Here is a 22401-nt window from a genome sequence, read left to right on the forward strand (position 1 = left end):
AGGAAGCTAGTCCCTTTACTAGTTTGTCCCTAGAGCCGTCCTGTGGCCAGTCACCTCTACCAACAGCTGTATCAGCTGCTGGCTTAGCACTTAGACAAAACCTCAACAACTTACATATTGCTATATTCATCCTTTTACTAAGCATATGAAATTCCATCTAAAACTGTGTTCTTCCTTATTAATGCAGTTAATGTGGCTTGCTGCCCTCCTAGTGAAAGGGTCCTTAATGTGAATTAAGCTTTCTTTTTGGATAACTAATATTTAAATCATTATCTAGTGTTAACATGGAAGGGTCACCTGGACCGATACGCACTATAACTCCAAGGAATTTGAGTCAAGTATTAAGAGGAAAATGAAAATATAGTTGTCACACAATTCCCATGTCCTTCCCTACCTATGTATTCTAATTGTAAAACACATTGGTTTCCTTAAGCCTTAAGGCAATAATAAAAAGTTAAATAAAGAGTCCTACAAATATATCACTGTGCACTGGTATAGCACCTGATGTCCTCCTTATTTAGACCCCTGGAAGAAATTCTGACTGAATTCAGGATCAAAGATAAATGTATTTTTTAAATAACTAGCTTGTTTATATCACTTAGCAGATCCATGGATCACAATGTATACATCTTTAGCCTCGTTCACTCCTCAACTTTGTCACCACCCCTGGTTTGTCTGACTTCTCATTTTCACTCAACTTTGATGTGTCCTTGGAGGCCACCTTAGATCCTTTCTGGAACAAGGCAAGGTACAGATAAAACAGACGCAACCATGTGTTAGTCAGCGCTCATGCTGCCCAGTTACCAGTTCTTTCCGTAGTCTGGCCAGCTCCTCCTTCTGTTGCTCTTCCTCCTGTTGCCTGGCTTCCTCCAACTGCTGGGCTTTCTGGGCTTCCACCTCAGCCATTCTCTTCTCCAGCTCCTGCCGCTCCTTGGCTCTCTTCTCAGTGGCCAGCTGAAAAGTTTCTTGAACTACAGAACCAGAAAGGCCCTCTGAGTACAGAAACAGAGAGAATATTGGTGCACAAGCAAGACTTGCATAAACCTAGCCCCACAGATCCAGCAAGTGATAGATATGCACGGCAACAGAAAGGTGGAGCTCTAAGGAGGCCCAGTTGGGAGAAAGGTGGAGTAAACCACATACAAAAAAAGTCCTAAAATTTTAAGGGCCCCTATAAATCATCTAATTAGGAGAAAAGCAAGACCTACACAGGTGAAATAGCTTGCTCAAAACTACATAGTGATTGTAGACTACATAGACAGATTTAGGAAAAGAATCCCACTTTTCTGAAACACTGCCCAGTGCTTAAGGAATCAAATGTTTTCTATCTAAGGCTTGCTTTAGGGTGAACCCCAGAAAGAAGTCCTGGCTCTCTCTCACTTACTTGCTACTCTCTGGGTGGGGAAAGTAAAATTGTTGTTGAAATGCCAGGTGCTTGTTCTATGAATCTGACCCCAACACACTCTACAAATCAACATAGCTGCTGGATTCAATAAAGAGCTAGGGGAGAAAAAACTAGATCCTCTACAGGCAGATGCTTCTGGTTCACACAGCATTGTACTGACACAACTGAGTCCCAGGAAGTCTAACCATTCTGCCCCAATCCCCCAAGAATACATAAAATACTACCAGTAAGGGATTTTTTCTCTCTCTTAGGAACAAAGGGCTCCTGGGAGATGACGGTGTTTGGACGAGCCTTGAAGCAAGCTGCTTCTTTCTGCTGTTTTAGCTCTTCCTCCAGCTATTAGAAAGAAAATCTGTCAGATAAGCAGCCACACTACTTTCCATAACTACCATCTCAATGACTCAAGTTCGAATGTTTCTGAACAGTTTCATCTACAAAGACAGCAGGTGATTTAATCTAAACTCAATTAAAATCCCTTTTACATTAAGTAGAACAGACTAACAACATCTGAACCCATTGAGAACTAGAAAATACCTTTAAGATACTTTTAAGGCCTATCTTAACATCACAAAAAATAAACAAGTAGACATTAATATACCCCTGGATGTTATCACCTGTAAAGTATTCTCCCTCCCAACCCCCAAAAGAATCTAACCAGAATTTAATCAAGCCTCTAGATCTGACTACTCATTTATAGGAAATACAGGAGATAGAGGAACATATTAATAAACACGTTGGGAATACAATGAGCAAAATCCAGATTGTAAAACCTATAGGAAAACTCTCACCACTATTATTTAACATAGATTTGGAAGTCCTAGCCATGGCAATCAGAGAAGAAAAAAAAATAAAAGGAATACAGATTGGAAAAGAAGAAGTAAGGGTTTCCCTGGTGGCACAGTGGTTGAGAATCTGCCTGCCAATGCAGGGGACACGGGTTCGAGCCCTGGTCTGGGTAGATCCCACATGCCGCAGAGCAACTGGGCCCGTGAGCCATAATTACTGAGCCTGCGCGTCTGGAGCCTGTGCTCCACAACAAGAGAGGCCGCGATAGTGAGAGGCCTGCGCACTGCGATGAAGAGTGGCCCCCGCTTGCCACAACTAGAGAAAGCCCTCGCACAGAAACGAAGACCCAACACATCCATAAATAAATAAATAAATAAATAAATAAATAAATAAATAAAGCTTTAAAAAAAAAAAAGAAGTAAAACTGTCACTGTTTGCAGATAACATGATACTATACATACAGAATCCTAAAGATGCCACCAGAAAACTACTAGAGCTAATCAATGAATGTGGTAAAGTTGCAAGATACAAAATTAATGCACAGAAATCTCTTGCATTGCTATACACTAATGATGAAAAATCTGAAAGAGAAATTAAGGAAACACTCCCATTTACCAACGCAACAAAAAGAATAAAATACCTAGGAATAAATCTACCTAGGGAGACAAAAGACCTGTATGCAGAAACTATAAGACACTGATGTAAAGATGATACAAACAGATGGAGAGATATACTATGTTCTTGGATTGGAAGAATCAACCTTGTGAAAATGACTATACTACCCAAAGCAATCTACAGATTCAATGCAATCTCTATCAAATTACCAATGGCATTTTTTACAGAACTAGAACAAAAAATCTTAAAATTTGTATGGAGACACAAAAGACCCCGAACAGCCAAAGCAGTCTTGAGGGAAAAAAACGGAGCTGGAGGAATCAGACTCCCTGAATTCAGACTATACTACAAAGCTACAGTAATCAAGACAATATGGTACTGGCACAAAAACAGAAATATAGATCAGTGCAACAGGATAGAAAGCCCAGAGATAAACCCACGCACCTATGGTCAACTAATCTATGACAAAGGAGGCAAGGATATACAATGGAGAAAAGACAGTGTCTTCAATAAGTGGTGCTAGGAAAACTGGACAGCTACATGTGAAAGAATGAAATTAGAACACTCCCTAACACCATACACAAAAATAAACTCATAATGGATTAGAGACCTAAATGTAAGACCGGACACTATAAAACTCTTAGAGGAAAACACAGGAAGAACACTCTTTGACATAAATCACAGCAAGATCTTTTTTGATCCACCTCTTAGAATAATGGAAATAAAAACAAAAATAAACAAATGGGATCTGATGAAACTTAAAAGCTTTTGCACAGCAAAGGAAACTACAAACAAGATGAAAAGACAACCCTCAGAATGGGAGAAAATATTTGCAAATGGACAAAGGATTAATCTCCAAAATATATAAACAGCTCATGTAGCTCAATATTAAAAAAACAAACAACCCAATCCAAAAATGGCCAGAAGACCTAAATAGACATTTCTCCAAAGAAGACATACAGATGGCCAAGAAGCACATGAAAAGCTGCTCAACATTACTAATTATTAGAGAAATGCAAATCAAAACTACAATGAGGTATCACCTCACACCAGTTAGAATGGACATCAAAAGAAAATCTACAAACAACAAATGCTGGAGAAGGTGTGGAGAAAAGGGAACCCTCTTGCACTGCTGGTGGGAATGTAAACTGATACAGCCACTATGGAGAACAGTAGGGAGTTTCCTTAAAAAACTAAAAATAGAACTACCATATGACCCAGCAATCCCACTACTGGGCATATACCCAGAGAAAACCATAATTCAAAAAGACACAGGTACCCCAATGTTCACTGCAGCACTATTTACAATAGCCAGGTCATGGAAGCAACCTAAATGCCCATCGACAGACGAATGGATAAAGAAGATGTTGTACATGTATACAATGGAATATTACTCAGCCATAAAAAGGAACGAAACTGGGTCATTTGTAGAGACATGGATGGATCTAGAGACTGCCATACAGAGTGAACTAAGTCAGAAAGAGAAAAACAAATATCGTATATTAATGCATATATGTGGAACCTAGAAAAATGGTACAGATGAACCGGTTTGCAGGGCAGAAAGAGAGACACAGATATAAAGAACAAACGTATAGACACCAAAGGGGGAAAGTGGCGGCAGGGTGTGGTGGTGGTGGTGGTGTGATGCACTGGGAGATTGCCATTGACATGTATACACTAATATGTATAAAATGGATAACTAATAAGAACCTGCTGTATAAAAAAATAAATAAAATTCTAAAATTAAAAAAAATGGATGAAAATTAAAAATGAAATTCTATAAGGTCACCTATAATCCCACTGTAAATAACTATTATTAACATTTTAGTGTATAACCCCTTTCATATCATATACATGTAAACACATATACTTTTAAAATAAATGGTCATATTATTCATATAAAAAAAAACCTATTGGAAAAACAATCCAGTTTATTCAACATATAAAATGCAAGTAGAGCAGCCTTTAGATTAAAAGGGATTTAGAGATTTATCAAACAAATATAAAATGTGGACCTTTTCTGGATCCTGATTTGAACAATTCAACTGTTTAAAAAATGAGAGATTAGGGGATATATGAATGCTGACTACTTGTCACTATTAAGGAATTACTGTTAATCTTTTTAAGTGTGCTAATAGTATTGTGGTTATGAAATTCTTTTAATCCTTATATTTTAAAGTTACACATTGAAGTATTTTTGGATGAAATGAGATGATACCTAGGATTTGCTTCAAAGTAATCTTGTATAGGCAGAAGTATCCAGTGTAGAGATGAGTAGGTAGAAGTAAGATGAAATAAGATTTTCCATGTTTTGATCCCTAGAAAACCAGGTGACAGTTCATGGAAGTTCATTATACTATTCTACTTTTATGTATGTCTGAAAAACTTTAAAAACCCTTTTTGTTATGGAAAATATCCCACATACAGACATTCTGTCATGGTCCTTGAACGAGAGATTCACTACTGCTTCCAAAGCAACTGTCCTAAGTTCTCCTAGAGAACAGTACCAACAGGGAGCCTACATTTAGTAACTTAAGCAATCATATCGTTTGGGCTTCAAGAGGGATGACTTTCTACAAACAAAGATTAGGCCAAGCCCCTTTTGGACAGAGTCCAGAATAAGAGACAATATCAATACTGACAAATTTAGGAATTCAGGAGATTTTTTTCCAGACAGGGCAGAATTAGATCCAATTAAACCAGCCAACAACCAACTGACTGTTTTAAATCACCTGTCATCTATAAAGAGCAAATAGCACACTATGTTGCGAAAACAACATACCATATTGAGAATCTATTCTCACCTCACAGTTTCTTATCAAAGCACCAACAGAAAGGAGTGAACATTTAATGAACAAGTCTAATAAATGGAATAGATGAGAATCTCCTGACACAAAAAAAGCCTAACAGTTCTCACATTCCCCAGGTGATCACTTACAGCAGAGATCAGCAAACTTAAGCCGCAAGCCAAATCCAGTTTGCAACCTCGTTTTGTATAGCCCTTGAGCTAAAAATGGTTTTTATATTTTTAAAGGGTTGAAACACACATACACAGAGAACATGTGACAGAGACCACCTGCACAACCTAAAATAATATATAGCAAACTTTTTTATAGAAAAAGTTTGCTGACCCCTGATTACAGTGACAGCCCCTAAAATAATCTGGTATGTTAGTTCCCAGAAGAAGTTCAGTGTAGTGGGTCTACCTATTGTAACAAATCAACAATCAAACAATTCACATTTTAGCTGCTCTCCCCATCCCCACCTGGTGCTTCCAAGTCTGTGCCTTCAGAGCACCTCTTCTGTCGGTCTCAAAGCAGAAAGGCTCAACCTGGGTTGTATTCCTCACCTTCTTCTCCGGCAGGTTAATGGTGTCAAAATGAGGCAAAGGAAGTGCCTTGAATTTGGGCACCTAATAGAAATGAAAATGTAAGATTTAAGATAAGGCCTTTCTAGCCAGAAAGCAACAGCTGCTCCAGAATATTTGGATGAATCTAAAAAACAGGAAAGGCCAGTCTTCAAAGCAGCATGGAGTAGCAGAAAGAGTAATGGGTTCAAAAGGAAACTGAGGTTTTCCTCCCAGTATTGCCAATAACTAGCAGCATGATCATGGGCAAGTCACTTAAGCTCCTTGTGCCAGAATGGTTATTTAAATTACTTGCCCTATTTATACTTCATAAGGCTCTTAGAGGGATCAAAGGAAGTCAGTGATTTATAGTTAAAAGTGCAACATAAAAGATTACCTTTGAGGGATCAAAGAATAGTACTATGCTACTTGCAGAAATGGAAACACCTACCTCCCCTTTCTGCAGTTCTTTTATTTTCTTCTCCTTCTGTAACTGACGTTCTTTGTCTCGAGAATCAAAAGAGAAAGGGCATATTTCCACAGTTCTCCCCACTGGGATTTGGGGCTTAAAAGGCATTCCAAAATATGGCACAGGTTGAGCTCTTATCGCTACTGGCTCCTCCTCTTCCTAAAGAAAAAAATGCAGTTTAGAAACAAGATTCCTCACTCTCGCTCACCTCCTCTGAATGTGGAGTCAGAAGACGTTATATAAGAGAAGTCATTAATTAAGGTAAGTCACTCAACCCTTAGCTTCTTAGCTTCCTTTTCTATCAAAGAGGGGTATCTACCAACTCTCAGGGGTGAAACCAGTGTGAAAGCATTTGATAAACTAACACAATTACTCTTAAAGGATCTAAAATTTTTCACAGGAAGGTTGTAAAAACTAAATGAGATCAAACAGTTTGAATAAAATGAAGAAAAGTACTAACCAAGCATATACCTTGGCCTCGTCTTTGACCCAGGCTTCAGACTCCACTAACACATGTGACTGGGAGTATTCCCAGTTGCCAAACCCAGAATAGGACCAAGTAAGTTGACTGGATTCAAGCTGGTAACATAAGATTACTGTGTATTTTAGTTTCAAATGAACCTATAAAAAGGCTTATGCCTGAGATCTGCTGTAAAATTACCCTAACTCTGGATATTTATAGATAAAATGGGGGATGTAACAAGAAACTAGCCTGATCAATGACAGTTTATATATTCCAACTTCATGAACCATCACCACACAGTCACCTTTGCAACCCTTGGATTAATGGAGACAGTTAAGGACAGGGTGGATGTAACTGCTTAGTATGAATTTTAAAAGTCCCTCACTGAATGGTGACAATAGCTGGGGCAAAATAGAGTATAGGTCTTGGGAACTTTTGATCCACATTACAACAGGGTGATTTCCAATGCAACAGAAACAAACATAACTCCAATAAGTTACAACCAGTTACCACTGAAAGCCAAAAGATTCATACCCTTACTAACTACTTTGTTCTTGGAAGAGCAAAAACAGATGATCAATCATTCATACCCATTGTTAAGACAACTCCAGACAAGAGTGATGGCCTTTGTATTCCACTAAGTTTAAGAAAGAATAATGCTTAGAATGATTATGTAGAAGGAGTAGAAACCCCCATCCCAGGGAATCACCTCATCTTCTTTGGTGGGCATTCTGATTCTGTTCTTCAGAGCAAAGGCCGGTGACTTGGGGACAGTGATTGGAAGTACTTTCTTTTCAGGAACACCCTGGAAAGAGTAAGCAACTCAATTAGATATCCTAGAACAATCTCTACTAGGCTGTGTGATGAGATCAATCCCTTTCTTAGAAGTTCACATATCAGGAATCAAAAAAAGCTAGTTATTTCAGTATGTTGTTAACTTATCCAACTAAGACTGGTATGTATTAACGCTCCAAAGGTGGATTAACATGACAGAAGAACAGCAAATAACAAAAACATTGTTTGAGTTGTATATTCAACAAAAATAGGATTCATCAAAATCTTTTTTGGTATTTATGAAAAACACTACAAAATAAACTGTCAATATTTTATTGTTTCTCTCCCATTTTATACCCCAATCCCTTAAAAACAAAATCAAAAAGGACTTCCAAATGTTATCTAGGAACAGAATAGATACTGTCCATTCTCTTAAACCTATTCTGCATACTCTAAAATAAGAACTTATATTTAAAAATATTAACCTCAAAAGGCAAATGGAAAAAAGTACTGGGCAAGGGCTAGCTTAATTTCCTTTTGCCAAATAACTGGACAAAGAACAAGCAGTTTACAAAGATATACAAGAGGTTCAATCTCAATAACTTTTAAAAATATAAAGTAAAATAAGGTATTTTTCACCTATAAGACTGAGTAATAATTAAAAGACTGGTTAATACCAGTGTTGGCAGGTGAAGAGAAATGGGCACTCCTATACAGTTGGGTAAGGTACAGGGCACAAATTGGTACAACCTTTAGGAATTAGCTACTAAATCTTTAAATGGTCATACTCTTTCACCCAATATTACATCTCTAGTATTTGATCTCTAGTTTAGTTTTTAGGTATATTTCAATACAGCATTTTTAAATTTAAATGAATAAAAAAATTGCAAATAACCCTATTATCTATCAAAAAAGAACTGGCTAAATCCTTTCTTAAATTGTGGTACATAACTAATTGTGGTACATGACTAATAAGAACCTACTGTATAGCACAGGGAACTCTACTCAATACTCTGTAATGACCTATATGGGAAAAGAATCTAAAAAAAGAGTGGCTATATGTATATGTATAACTGATTCTCTTTGCTGTACAGCAGAAACACAACATTGTAAATCAACTATACTCCAATAAAAAATAATTTTAAAAAACTGTGGTACATCCACACAATAGAATATTATACAGTCATCAAAAAGAAGAAAATAAATCTTTATTACTGACAGAACAGTATTCATAATGTTGAAGGGGGAGGGACAAGTTGCTGAAACAAAAAATATTATTATTAAATATTATTTGTGTGTTTTTAAGATGTCTTTTAAGAAAAACAAATATATGATATCACTTATATGTGGGATCTAATTTTTTTAAATGACATAAACGAACTTACAAAACAGAAAGACTCACAGATCTTGAAAACAAACTTATGGTTATCAAAGGGTGGTGGGGACAGGGATAGGAGCTGGGGATTAACACACACACACTACTATATATAACATCAATAATCAACAAGGACCTACTGTATAGCACAGGGAACTCTAAATATTCTCTTAATAACCTATATAGGAAAAGAATCTGAAAAAGAATAATCTATGTATAACAGAATCACTTTGCTGTACACCTGAAACTAACACAACACTGTAAATCAACTATACTCCAAAAAAATGTATTTAAATAAATTAACTGAATTAAATTTTTAAAAGATACTTGCACATATACTAAAAAAATAAAATAAAATGTATATATAATTAATCTAAGCATAGAAAATAAAATATGGAAAGAACACCAAGCTGTTAACTCTCACATCTCTTTGAGGGAAGATTAAAAGAGGGATTTAATTTCTATATTCCTTAATTCTAATACATTCAACTCCTCCAAAGATTTTTTTCCTCCTTTGTGATTCCAAAACACTGCCAATATCTCAAATCTTTTCAGACTGAATTATGTATACCATACTATGCACATCATTCAAAACTAACATAATTCTAACTCTCATAGAGTTTACACTATCATGAATCTGGCAATTAACCCTAACTGCAAAATGGTATCTCTAGAGCTACCGTCCTGCACGAAGTGTATGACCAGATCAATTTTAAAAAATCAAAACAACCTTGAGACATCCTCAGTAACTCCTTATTTCTTATACCCACATCCATATGCTGGCCCCGTCAGCTCTCTATTCTGCTTCCTCTCTAACTCTTCACTGTCATGACACAGGCCACATCATCTATTGCCTGTACCATTCCACTAGCCTTCTAGCAGTCCTTCAGCTTCTCTCATTCCACCAGTCCATCTTCTTATAGTCAGAAGATCTGATGTTACTTCCTGACTTAAAATTCTTTAATGGCTCCTACTGCCTACCTACAACAGTATAACATATTCCTTGGCATGAAGTACAAGGTGTTTCATAATTTGGAACCCTGCCTGACTTTCCAGGCATATCTCTTGCCTCTCTTTAGGCATCACCCTCCATCCACAATGAACTACTGACAGCTGCCAAAATTTAACACTGGTTCTCATCGCAGTACCTCTGCTTATGCTCTCTCAGAAATGCTCTGGCTGCTTGGAAGCATCTAACCCTTCTTTTCAAGCCTCCACTAAAGCATCTCCTCTCTGATAAAACCCTTCAATAGATCGCTCCACTCCTCCAGACCTACTGATCCCACTCTCCCCTGTATATAGTCTATCATGGTACATATGAAACTTCATTGCACTTGTTTATTTAGGTATTCATCTCCTCCTGCTAACCTATGAGTGCTTTGAGAGTGGGGACTGTTATTCCATCAACCCCTAATACCTAACACAGACCTTAGCAAGCATAAGGCATTCAGGGAATGTTTGTTGAATGAATACAGTAAGCATGAATAACAGAATTTATACCTTGGACTTGAAGCCTCTTGGACTCTAATTTATACCCTGGGAGACTTCTTAATCCCAACAATGCTGCAACTGCTCCAAACATGTTTGGAATATCTTTCTTGGAGTGGCCTTCAAAGCCAGTTTTAGGGCCATGCAAGGCAACTGCTCAATCTTTACTTTTAATTAAGCAAAATTGTTTCCACCTCTTATTATTTTAGACAACTCAGAAGTTTTAGTTCCCAATGACTTTAGACCAGCCCCTAAGAGCAAATTAATCTTTAAAATATGAAGACTTGCCATTGTTGAAGAGATCCAAAAGACTGTGCCACAGGATCCGAGACCAGTGGCTTTTCCAAAATGCTTTCTACAATATCAATCTTTGGAAAGAATTAATAAACTCTCAAGGTGACCACTGTAAAGGGAATGCTCATTCTGCTGTGAAAGTTCTCATACATTTTCTAAAGAAAACCAGAATAACTAGTAGAGTAAAATTTTATACAGCAGAACTTGTAATCAGAGTGACAAAAGTCTATGAAATGGGTTTTCAAATAATGCTTGCCAGAAAACGACAACAAAAATCTATTGTTCTACAACATCCTAGACACCTGTGGACACCAGCCTGTAGCTCGAACACAGCCAAGGATATGCGGTAATGGGAAGTACACTGAGCAAGGAGTCAAGAGGTCTGTTTTAGCCCGGCTCTGATTCCAGTCTGTACAACCTGTATAACATGAGATAGCCTTTTAGTCCTTGGTTTTTTTCCTTTCATAAAATATAGTAATTGAAATAAGTATCTGAGGACTCAAGTTATTAAAATAATGCTGCTTTTCCTATTTTTCCCCTCTCTCTGCATCCTCCCAACCGATGTGCATTTTAAAAGAAATCTCTAATAAGTAAGCCATGAAAGAGATATTTACGAGTAGGATCAATCCTCATAATTACTTGGGGGAGAGGGAAAGGTGATTTATGAAAATCAACCTTGCAGCAACTATTTATCCACACCCCATCTCCACTGCAATCAAAGCCAATAGGGGGCTCAATCAGAAATAAAGAAAAAGACATTGGGTTTCTAGAGACAGAGAAGGCTTCTTGTTTTATTATTTTAAGGTTTTTTAGTTATAAGCTCCTTGAGGGCAGCGATATTGCCATTTGCATTCCTTTGCATTCTCCACAGCACCTACAAGAAGTAGTAATTGTTCAATGAACATATGTTGGTTAGCATTACTGTCCTTATTTGTTTACATGTCAATCTGTTCTCCCAGACTGTGAAAGCTTTGAGGACAAAGGCTGTGCCTAATTCCATTTGAATTCCCAGTGTCTAACACAGGCTGGTGCACTTCAGCTTGTACTGCTGCTCACGCAGTTACCCTATATTGCAATGCCCATGCTGTGATGCTTCGGTGCTGGGGAAACAGGAGTGAACAGTACAGATATACATGGTCCCTGCTATCAGGGAGTTCACATTCTAGTGGAGGAAAGAGACAATGAAAAAGTAACAAATCAAGTATTTCCTGATTTTCACAAGTGCTCTGAAGAAACCCAACAGAATGTGGAGCTGAAGGATAACGGGGGAAACTCTGAAAGGAAGCTGAGGGGAAGTATCTCTAAAGAGGTGATACATGGTTAGAAGTGGGCAATGTGGGTGGACAGATGACACATTTTGGAAAAGCAGCCCAGGATGGGGGATGGGATGTTAGGGGTGAGCACTTCTCCCTAAGGCAGGATATGCCCCCAAGTGCCCTGGGACAAGTTCTCAGGCCTGTCCCAGAGCAATTAGATTACCATGAAGCAATGTTATATCTCAGGGAGTATGAAAAAAAATATATTTTTTTAAAGCCTGCTGGTCTCCCCAAGTCCCTAAAATGTTGCTGCTAAAATTACTCACTGGAGAGCACAAGAAACACCGTAAGGACACATGGAAAGAGAGCTTCAGCACCAGGGGACACGGATGGGGAAAACAGTGGCAGACAGACAGGTGCATTCGGACTCTGGGAGGCAGGCTCTTCTGCTGCCTGAGAGTCCAACACTAGAAGTTAAGACACGTAACCTCAGTTCTGCCACCAACTTTTAAAAACGTTTCTGTGGGCAAGCCACATTCTTCTTTCAAAGCCTCCCTTTCTAAAAAATGAAGAGAGTGGAAGGGAATAAATACATCTTTGCCTCCTTTTATGCTTTGCTTCTCTAGAATCCAAAAGTTGAAGTGATGTCACTGGAAATTTCAGTAGGGAGAGAGCTGCAAAGAGCCGGCATCAAACTCAAAAACTGCATTTGCCAAAATAAACAATGATAACAGCATTGTGGGGTAGAATAACAGTGTTTAAGGAGATGACAGGTTCAAATCCTGGTTCTGCATACTAGACACCTCTCAGCATCTCTTTCCTCATCTGAAAAGTAGGGTTAAAAATAGAACATTATCTCTTAAGAGTTGTTATGAGAAATAAATAAGATAATCTGCACAAAACACTCAGTACAACGTAAGCATGCAATAGTTATTACTATTAACAACATGACTGCTTACTGTGTGTCAGACACTAAGGTCTTCATCAGGGCTCTCTCTAATCTATGCTGCCCCTAACAAAGCAAAACTCCAGGGGTGGAGCCCGGAAATCTGTTTATATAATAAAATCCCAGAGGATTCTGAGAACCAGTTGGATTTGGCAATCACTTCCCTACAGCATACCATAACCATTCAGCAGCACCTAACATACTTACCTAGTGTTTTGCTCATCTGTTTATCCAGAATTCTCAACAAGGCCTTACCTGGTACAATGCTACTCTAAGTTCTCACTTAACTCCTAATGAACTCTAGTCACCCTTCCCCACTTACCACTTCACCCCAACATTTCCAAAGTACAACAAACTGCCAAACCAATTTCCTAAATCAGTGTTTCTAAAAATGGAGTTCAGGTAATACCAGTGATATGGAAAAGGATGTTAGGTAGGATGTAGACCATGTTTTTTTAAAAAATAATCACGAATTTTCCTAAGAACCTTTCAGTTTAAAAGGTACCTTCTATTTTAACACAAGAGCATGGACCCTGGAACCGTATTCAGATCTCAGCTCTCCCACTGGCTAGTTTGTGATCTTGGGCAAGTTATCTAACCTCTACAAAACAGACTGATAATAGTATCTACAGTGTTTACTTCATAGGGTTGTTATGAGAATTAAGTAAGTTATCATATAAAGAGCTTAGAATAAAACTTGGCACATAAGCTTTATAGAAGTATTAGCTATTATTGTTGTTATTCATGGCAAAAAGTACTGATTTTCCATTTACATAATGATTTAAATGTTCCCCTTAAAATTACTTTTAAAATGAGTTGATGATTTTAAGAATATATAAAGTCAATTAAAGTCAATATTGGTATATGAGATACAAAGAATACAGTAAAAATCGAGAGGGTGATAGGCAAATTAAATAAAAAACAAAAAACTTATAGCAGGGAGAAAAGCCAGGAGCTTGGAGAAAAAGATGTTATTAAAAGCAAGGTGCCAAATGCACGTTACAGAAGCCTCATGGAAGTCATTTCTCTTTTCTGGGTCTTGGGTTTCTGATGTGTAAAATGAAAACATTGAGCCCTTCTGGGTCTAGGATTCTGAGGTCTGCATACAAACTACAGTTCCCTTGTTGTATTCAGAACAATTTCCTCACCAGGTAATGACAAAGAAGGCACAGCTCTTGGAGACTAATCACTTGAGTGGGCAGAGGTTTCTTAAAAGTCTGTGTAACAGAGTCTGGCCTATCATACGTATGCATCACAGCAAAAAAGAAAAAAGAAAGAAAAAGAGAAAAAGAAAAAAGAAAAGCATTGTGAATAGAAAAGAGGTCTCATGTGCAGAAAGTTCTCAAACTGAAAGAAGATATCGGGGAGGGAAGAGAGGAAGAACCATTCGTAAGCATCATCATGCTTTTTTTAAAGCCTGGAAAATATAACTTCAGATTGCTTCTGAATTAGTGCTAAGAAAATAAACAAAACTAAATATCCAGTCAAAGGTAATAACAGTTGTCCCTCAGTATCCTGAGGGAATTGATTCCAGGACCCCCAAAGATACCAAAATTCGAAGATGCTCAAGTCCTTTACATTGGTGTAGTATGTACATATAACCTATGCACATCCTCCTGTATACTTTAAGTCATCTCTAGATTACTTATAATACCTAATACAATGTAAATGCTATGTAAATAGCTGCCTGAGAGCAGCAAATTCAAGTTTTGCTTTTTGGAACTTTCTAGTTTTTTTCCTGAATATTTTCAATCCATGGTTAGTTAAATCTGCAGATACATAATCTATGGGTAAGGAGGGCCAACTGTATATTGGTGCAAAGTTTCACTTAAAACTATGGGGACCCTAAAGGATAAGCAAAAAGAAAGAGGATGGGAAAACAGTTCTTAGTACCTGGACATAAGGCAATCCAAACTGGGAGGAGGATGTTTCCCCATCTGCCTGGAAATATACCTGAAAACCATCTTTGCACTTATGCAGGTGCTGAACTCCATTACTTCTTCTCTGACTGTGGCATCTCTTCTTGATTGTATATTTTCTCTAAAATCATGACTGTGAGCCCATCATCAAACTACAACCCACTTCTCTAATCTAGGTTCCAGGTGCTCCTCTTGATATACTTCTTTTCTCCAGCTTAAATGACCCATTTACAGTTCCCAGTAGCCGCCCCATGCTTTCCACCTTTGGACTTTTTTTATGTTACTCCCACTGCCTGGAATGCTCGGCCAGTCCATTTCATCTGCATTTCTACAAGTCCAAATTCCACCATAGAGTGGAGAGGCAATATAATGAAGTGTTAAGGTCACAAACTCTGGAGCCACAGTGCCTGAATTCTTATACTTGTTCCACTACTTACCAGCTGAGTACTCTAGGAATGCTATTTAACCTCTCTGTGCCTCAAGTGCCTCATCTGAAACTGGTGAGAATTAGAGTAGACAACCTGAAGGGGTTCTGATCAAAATGAATGGGTTAATATACAAAAAGAGCTTGAAGCAGTGTCTGGCACATAGTGAAAGTGTCAGCTATCATGACAGTAACGACGGGAAGATGACGATGATGAGGACGACTACTATACATTGCTAAGGCTCAGATCAAATGCTCCCTCCTCCACAAAGCATTCCCTGAACCTTTTATCTGGAAGAAATCATTATCTCCTTTGAATACTTATAGCACTTTTAACTGTCACCTCTCTAGGAGCACTTCTGTCACTCTTTATATTATTTATACCTATACTGTATCCCTTACTGGACTTTAAGTTTCCTGAGAGCAAAATCCACCTCTGACATGTCTCTTTATCACCCACAGCTCCTAATATGATGCCCTGATCACGTATCTACTCAAACATTTGTGAATGGGTGGATCTGTGGTCATGAGCAGGGCACTTCTGCCAGCTCGCAGAGCCTCCCCACTCTTACCACAACATCTTCCAAGATCTTAGTAGGGCAGGGCCTGGAATGAAATTCAAAGTGTTCATCCTCCAATTTCTTCTTTGACTCTCGCTCCTGGATCCTCTTCTCAATTTCCAAATCAAAGCCAATAGGCTGAGTGGATGGCTTCACAGGCGGTTTCTTAGGCAAGATGGGCCCACCTTCAAGAATTCTGGGATCAAGTTCCTGTGCTTTGAATTTGTATCTGTAAGGTGAGAGTTTAAGTGACAACCACAAAAAATATTTTTTTGATAAAATGAAAACTACATAAACAACAAAGTAGGCCAAAACCAGAAAAATAATACTCATTAAAATTACCCATCATGCACAGCAAAATTTCAACTCTCTTCATAGCCATTATCTCTACCTCTAGAGCAAAGAATAAATGAGACAGTCTAATATTCCCATCATTTTAAAGATTGGGGTCTCTCTGCAAGAGGAAACTCCCCCTTTTAAAAAGAAGTAAAAGAAGGGGACTTCCCTGGTGGTCCAGTGGTTAAGACTCCGAGCTCCCAATGCAGGGGGTCCAGGTTTGATCCCTGATCAGGGAACTAGATCCCGCATGCCACAACTAAAAGAGCCCTCATGCTGCAACTAAGACGTGGTGCAGCCAAATAAATAAATAACTTTTTTTAGAAAAAGAAAGTACAAGAAGGAAGAAAGACGAATACAGGAGACAAACTCTAGCTCTAATCACATTAAGTTCCAGTTCCCTCCACTGATAACAGCTGTAACAATCCCTTGGGTGGCCATAAAAGGGTGAGATCTACCTAAACTAACCTCAGAGGACACTCCTTATTGGAGTTCTCCCACTGCAACCCCCACAACAGTGTTTTACCATTTACACTCCAGGACAGCTCCATATTCCCACTTTCAATCCTTTCATCACAGTGGCAAGGCAGAGCCTGTAGCTCAAATGCCATAATTCCCAAGGCAAGAAAAATAGTTAACTGTCCCCCTTACTGAACTGAAAAGAAAGTAGGCACGTTCTTGGAACTCCTCCTCAAACACTGGCAGTGAAACTTACTGCTGCAGTTTCTCGAGCTCCTCAGCCTCCTGTTCCGCTGCACTTTTGCAGGTCACAGGTCTTGCACGCTGTTTGGTTTGCAGCACAGGAGTCTGTGGGTCTCTGCATATCTTGGCCACAGATTTGGAGGGTAACAGAGCTGTAAACCGAGATCACAGACATTCACTTAGCTCTCCAAGACCCCGTTTACCTGTAGGTGCTGACTCAGCTAGGCAGCCCAGAGATGCCAAACCACAGAGTGGCTGGCCCTCTACACTCAGCTCAGCTCATGTCAGTCAATCTGATAAACATTCAGTCCGTTCTCCCCTATCACTCTTTACTGAAGAGTATGATGAAGGTAGCCCTTGGGTAAACTCTGCTATCATCTTCTGAATCTGAAATCCATTTACGTCTGATGGATTCCTTTTCACTGCACAGGCCTGTACTGACTTTCTAGTGACAGTGCCAACTATTTTGCTTGTTATTGACAAATAAGATTTTCACTTATTCCAGCTTTAAAATAAGGCCTTTCTAAAGACCAAGTAATAACTCCCGATATTATGAATTCCCTAAAAGTGTCTACCTCAAAACATCAAGACCACCTCTCACAGAAAGTCAAATGGAAAAAGTAAGAAAAAACTACGTCAAAGCATCAGTATTAAGATCATCACCACCACTCATAGAAAATATTGATTTATCTGGCCAGGAGCAACCTTGTCAATTTTCATAATTACATAGAATGAATCCTCTAATTTAGACCTTATTACCTAACAGTGGGAGATGGAAACCAAATCTACTTATTTTAGAAATAAGCCAGCCTTCAAGTATACATATAACTATTTTTGAGCTATAACAGTACAAAGTTTTAAATAAAAATTGCAGAAAATAATTTTTCTATTTGCCAGGACCAAGATTCTAAGAGAAATGTATATAAGACTCTAACAGTCATGTATTATTTGGAAAGTCATGGTTAATATTTACATTTCCATTAGAATAAAGAAGACATTTCATTATTTTCATAATATAAAATCTGACAAATGGTTACTAGAACATAATAACAATATTAGGAAATGCTGTCCTTAAAGGAATTCATCTGGCTACCTAACATAGCACTAAACAGTGCCTATGCAAAGGCAGAAAAAATTTAGAAACCTTCAAAGTCAAAACAAAAGGATTCTGCTTTATCCAGAATACTACCCTACACTCTTGACAACTATTGTATACCACTCCTCCACTCCTCAAACTTCTTTACCTTCTTTTCGTAGGAATTATTTTCATAAAGATAGATGCTATTAGATTAGATTAGTCTTATCTGTTCACCACCAAATCTACAAACTCACCAGCACAAAAATATACAATGGAGAAAAGACAGCCTCTTCATGGTACTGGCACAAAAACAGAAATATAGATCAAACTCAACAGCATCTGCACCCATTGCTCTCTTCCACCCTCCTTTCAAAGAACAATCACTCCACTTGTGCTAAGTATCCCTCTCCTACCTGCCTGCACAGGGACTTAATCATCGGTTATCTCTTTTCTCTCCTCTATCTTCATCTTCTTTCCCTGCTAAGGACTTCTCAGCATACAGACCTAGACCTGCTCTCCCTATCTCGCACCTCCCTTGATTCTTACATCTCCCTCCACATGCACAGCACTTACCATAATTTGTAATGATCTATTTGTTTATCTGTCTCACTGAATTAGAAACTTGATGTTGAGTAGCACCAAGTCTGTTTTGCTCACCTCTATACTCCCTACACCACACAGAGTGTCTGCTTTGTAGTGGTAAAACATTTATTGAATCGCTGAACAAAAAGCACACAACCTTAAGTGAATGGAATGCTTTCATTTTCTGTAGGTGAGTAAATGTACACTGACACATGGTAAAGATAGCCTTGATGTGTAATGACATCTCAGGTTAACTTAATTCCCCTTGGCCAATTATTGATCAGGAGGATCAAGGTGGTTGATGGGTATAAGTGGACAGATAGCTGGGTGGTTTGAGAAATGCTCAACTATGTATACATTTGTTGTCTGCGTACAGGAACATGTCATGCTTTAGTTCAAAAGTGAGGATTTCAACTAAAGGCAAATTTGCACCTAAGATGTAAGGAAAGGGAATTCTAGGGGAGGCTCCAGCCAGGTATGATACTGGAAAGAAACTTACTAATATCATCCTTCTTGCTCCTCAAGTGATATCTGTTAGGGGTTCGTTTATGGAAGGCTTCAACCTGCTGTGCAAGGGGTACATACGTAGAAGCCGTCTCACCAAATGCTCTTTTCTTTCCCTGGGACAGGTTGAAAGGCATAACAATGGTGCATCCCTTAGTCACTCGGGCCTGAAAAGAAAGAAGTTGTTCCCCAAATGAAGTGTTATGGAAGAGCTCAGATCTACCACAAGCCATAAACTCAGTACAAAGGATCAAAAGAAAAAGGGCCTGTGTAAAGCCAAGATGATTATTCTTCTTAAGTTGTCAGTCCTTGAACAAGGGTTATAAACAGTCTATTCCCATCTTTTAAAAAGGGGGAGAGGGGAATTCCCTGGCGGTCCAGTGGTTAGGACTCTGTGCTTCCACTGCAGGAGGTGCGGGTTCAATCCCTGGTTGGGGAACTAAGATCCCACAAGCCACACAGTGTGGCCAAAAAAATTTAAAAATAAAAATAAAAATAAAATAAAAAGGGGGAGAAAGCATCTAGCCCTTAACAAATTATCTGTTCTGTAAGAGTACATAAGGTGATTTTTCCCAAGCATGTTAATGTTTTGAAGCAATCAAGAGCAAGTTTTCTTAGAAGCAAAAAAAGCTGCAAAGGTATCCCATCCCCAGTCCCATTTAAAAATTTTTAATTGGGCTTCTGGATCTGAATCAGGTCAGGCAGCTGCCTGAATCAAATTCTCTCCACACATCCTACCAAAAACTGACTGATGAAGAAGCCTACTCTTTGGGTCATTAATTTTGATAAAATTGGTCTCTGATTGGAAACAAAATTCTTCAAGGACTTACGTCCCAAAGGAAGAAGCACAACCCCAGGATTTAAGACTGCAAAGGACTGACTTCAACAAGTGATGATGGTGACTGCAAATGCAAGGAGAAATTTTTAGTGCTAGCATTTTTATTTAGGATTGTTACTGTTTTTGTTAGTGCTCTGGTAACAAAACTGGATTTGAGTGGTCTGCCCCAATCCCATTTTCGCCATAAACCCTGTTATATTTTGCACACAACTTTGCAGACACAAGATTTTTTCAAAAATTTTGTAATAGCACAAGCTGTAACAAGCCTGTACCTATGATTTGCCACACATAATTCTATGTGTTTTGTGTACATTCTCAATTCAGTTTTCACAGCAACTTGATAAGATGCTTCCCAGAGACATAGAGTGATTTATCCAAGATTACACAGCTAACAGGGGCAAAGTGAGGATTTAGATCTATCTTAACTCAAAAACATATGCTTCTCTCAATTATATTATTGTAAGTAGTGACCACAAATACTACACCAGAATCCTCACTGAATTATTAACAAGAATATTAATTTAGTCTATCAACTTACAGGAGATGGAGGATGCTTTCGCAGTTCAGATGTAAAGTTTACTTCCTTATACTCCTCCTGGTTCTTAGGATGTTGTTTGATTCGTTCATCTGTGAGGAAGTGGAAGTCAACTGATTTGGTTACCTGGCTCACTGATTTCTTCACAGGGAGCCCTGAGTGAGGAGCAGAGTAAAACACACAGATAATACTAAGAATAGAGAACATAAAGTAAGTCTCCTTTTATCCAGTCCTTTTGGTATTTCTATTACCATGGATCTAACTTTGTTCACTCTCTACATACAAGCCAACACTTGAAACAGTCCTCAGGGAGACCAATATATGTGCTTTATTCATTTAGTACTACTGGGTTTGAGGCCTTTCGGTCAGAGGCAAACTGTAATAAGGTAGCACAGGGGAGAAGAATCCCACCTCCCAGTTGTGGTCATAGCTCTGGAGACAGAGAAACTGGAATACTTTTGATAGGAAAAGCTATGAATTGACTTTAAAAGCACACTTAACTAAGCACCTCTAAGAGGGATACCCTATAAACTCCAGAGAGGCTTTTCAACCCAGTAAGCAGAGCTTCACAGCTTTGACTCCACCAATAATAATTATGCCAAAGCAAAGCAGAACTCTGATCCCTTCAGCTCTCTCAGTCATACTTTCCTCCACAACTACAACTGGATTCACTCAGCTGTCTTTTCCTCTGACTAGGATAAAATGGGAAGACAATAACAAAAAACTGGTCTGCCCAACTGCTCTATCTTCTGTCTCAATCCTAGTTCCTTCTTATTCTAATACAAAGAAGAAGAATTAGGAGAAAAAAGGAGGGAGGAATTAACTCCACTTAGAGAAATGAGGTAAGGACTCATGGAAAAAGGCCTCAAAAGATGGGTGTGACTTCTTCAGTTAGAGATGGAGAGGAACAGCATGCTCTAAGAAAGGACCAACATATGTAAAAGGTTCTAGGGAATGATCACTGGGATATGAATGGTACCCATGTCCAGGTTTCTAAATAAACACATCTTTTTATGCTGACTACTGACCAAGAAAGACTTTTGTGCTTTAGAGACTTTGAAAACCCTACCAAGATTATGAGAAGCACCCCCTCATAAATCAGACTCAATCAGAACCAAGCTGACCTGCTCCTGCAAGAGCAAATTTCTTGAATTCTTCATTCTTTTTCCGCATCTCTACCACCTCTTGCTGCATTTTCATTCTCTTCTCCAACTCCTGCTCCTCAGTACTTTTTAGAATCTTCTGCCTAAAAGGCAAATCAGTAAAGGAGATGACAGAGGAGAGGAGAGGAGAGGAGAAAGTGACTCAGTGGTTAAAAAAATCTAAAGGCATTATATAGATTAGATTTTTAACCTGTGATAAAATAACCATCAAAACCAAAAAGTATTACCTAATAAATTGATATTAACTTAGATAACACTATGAAAAAAAGATACAAAATTTATTCCAAAATATTGAAAAAGTTTCTGAAAAAACAGCTAAAATAGACTATAGAAGATATTACAAAATATCCACAAATTTGACTATATAATGATTAACTTTTATGCCATAAGAAAAACTAAAACTAAAATACCAGTAGTAATATTTTCAACAAACATGGCAAGAGGTTAATATACATAAAATATATACTGTGATAGAGAGAACAGACTTAGGAGTAAAGCCAACCAGAATTCAAATCCCAACCCTGTTGTTTCATTTTCTGCCTA

The 22401-nt window shown here is 38.3% G+C and overlaps 1 protein-coding gene across 3 annotated transcripts in view; it reads right to left on the reverse strand.

Moving 5' to 3' along the window:
• TPX2 (TPX2 microtubule nucleation factor) overlaps positions 1 to 22401 on the reverse strand; it is a 57987-nt gene that overhangs the window by 1982 nt on the left and 33604 nt on the right. For 2 of the 3 annotated variants that reach the window (XM_082432148.1, XM_082432149.1), the window contains exons 8-17: positions 21820 to 21941; positions 20699 to 20850; positions 19318 to 19489; positions 17172 to 17310; positions 16133 to 16349; positions 7794 to 7889; positions 6604 to 6780; positions 6072 to 6218; positions 1630 to 1741; positions 805 to 992 (exon numbers count right to left, since the gene is read on the reverse strand). In XM_082432148.1, the coding sequence (XP_082288274.1) occupies positions 805 to 992; positions 1630 to 1741; positions 6072 to 6218; positions 6604 to 6780; positions 7794 to 7889; positions 16133 to 16349; positions 17172 to 17310; positions 19318 to 19489; positions 20699 to 20850; positions 21820 to 21941 (1522 nt within the window). The remainder of the gene's footprint in view (positions 1 to 804; positions 993 to 1629; positions 1742 to 6071; positions 6219 to 6603; positions 6781 to 7793; positions 7890 to 16132; positions 16350 to 17171; positions 17311 to 19317; positions 19490 to 20698; positions 20851 to 21819; positions 21942 to 22401) is intronic. The other variant, XM_082432150.1, reaches the window with a different exon arrangement.

This window comes from Balaenoptera physalus, assembly GCF_965194825.1.
Source record: "Balaenoptera physalus genome assembly, chromosome: 16".
Lineage (NCBI taxonomy): Eukaryota > Metazoa > Chordata > Mammalia > Artiodactyla > Balaenopteridae > Balaenoptera > Balaenoptera physalus.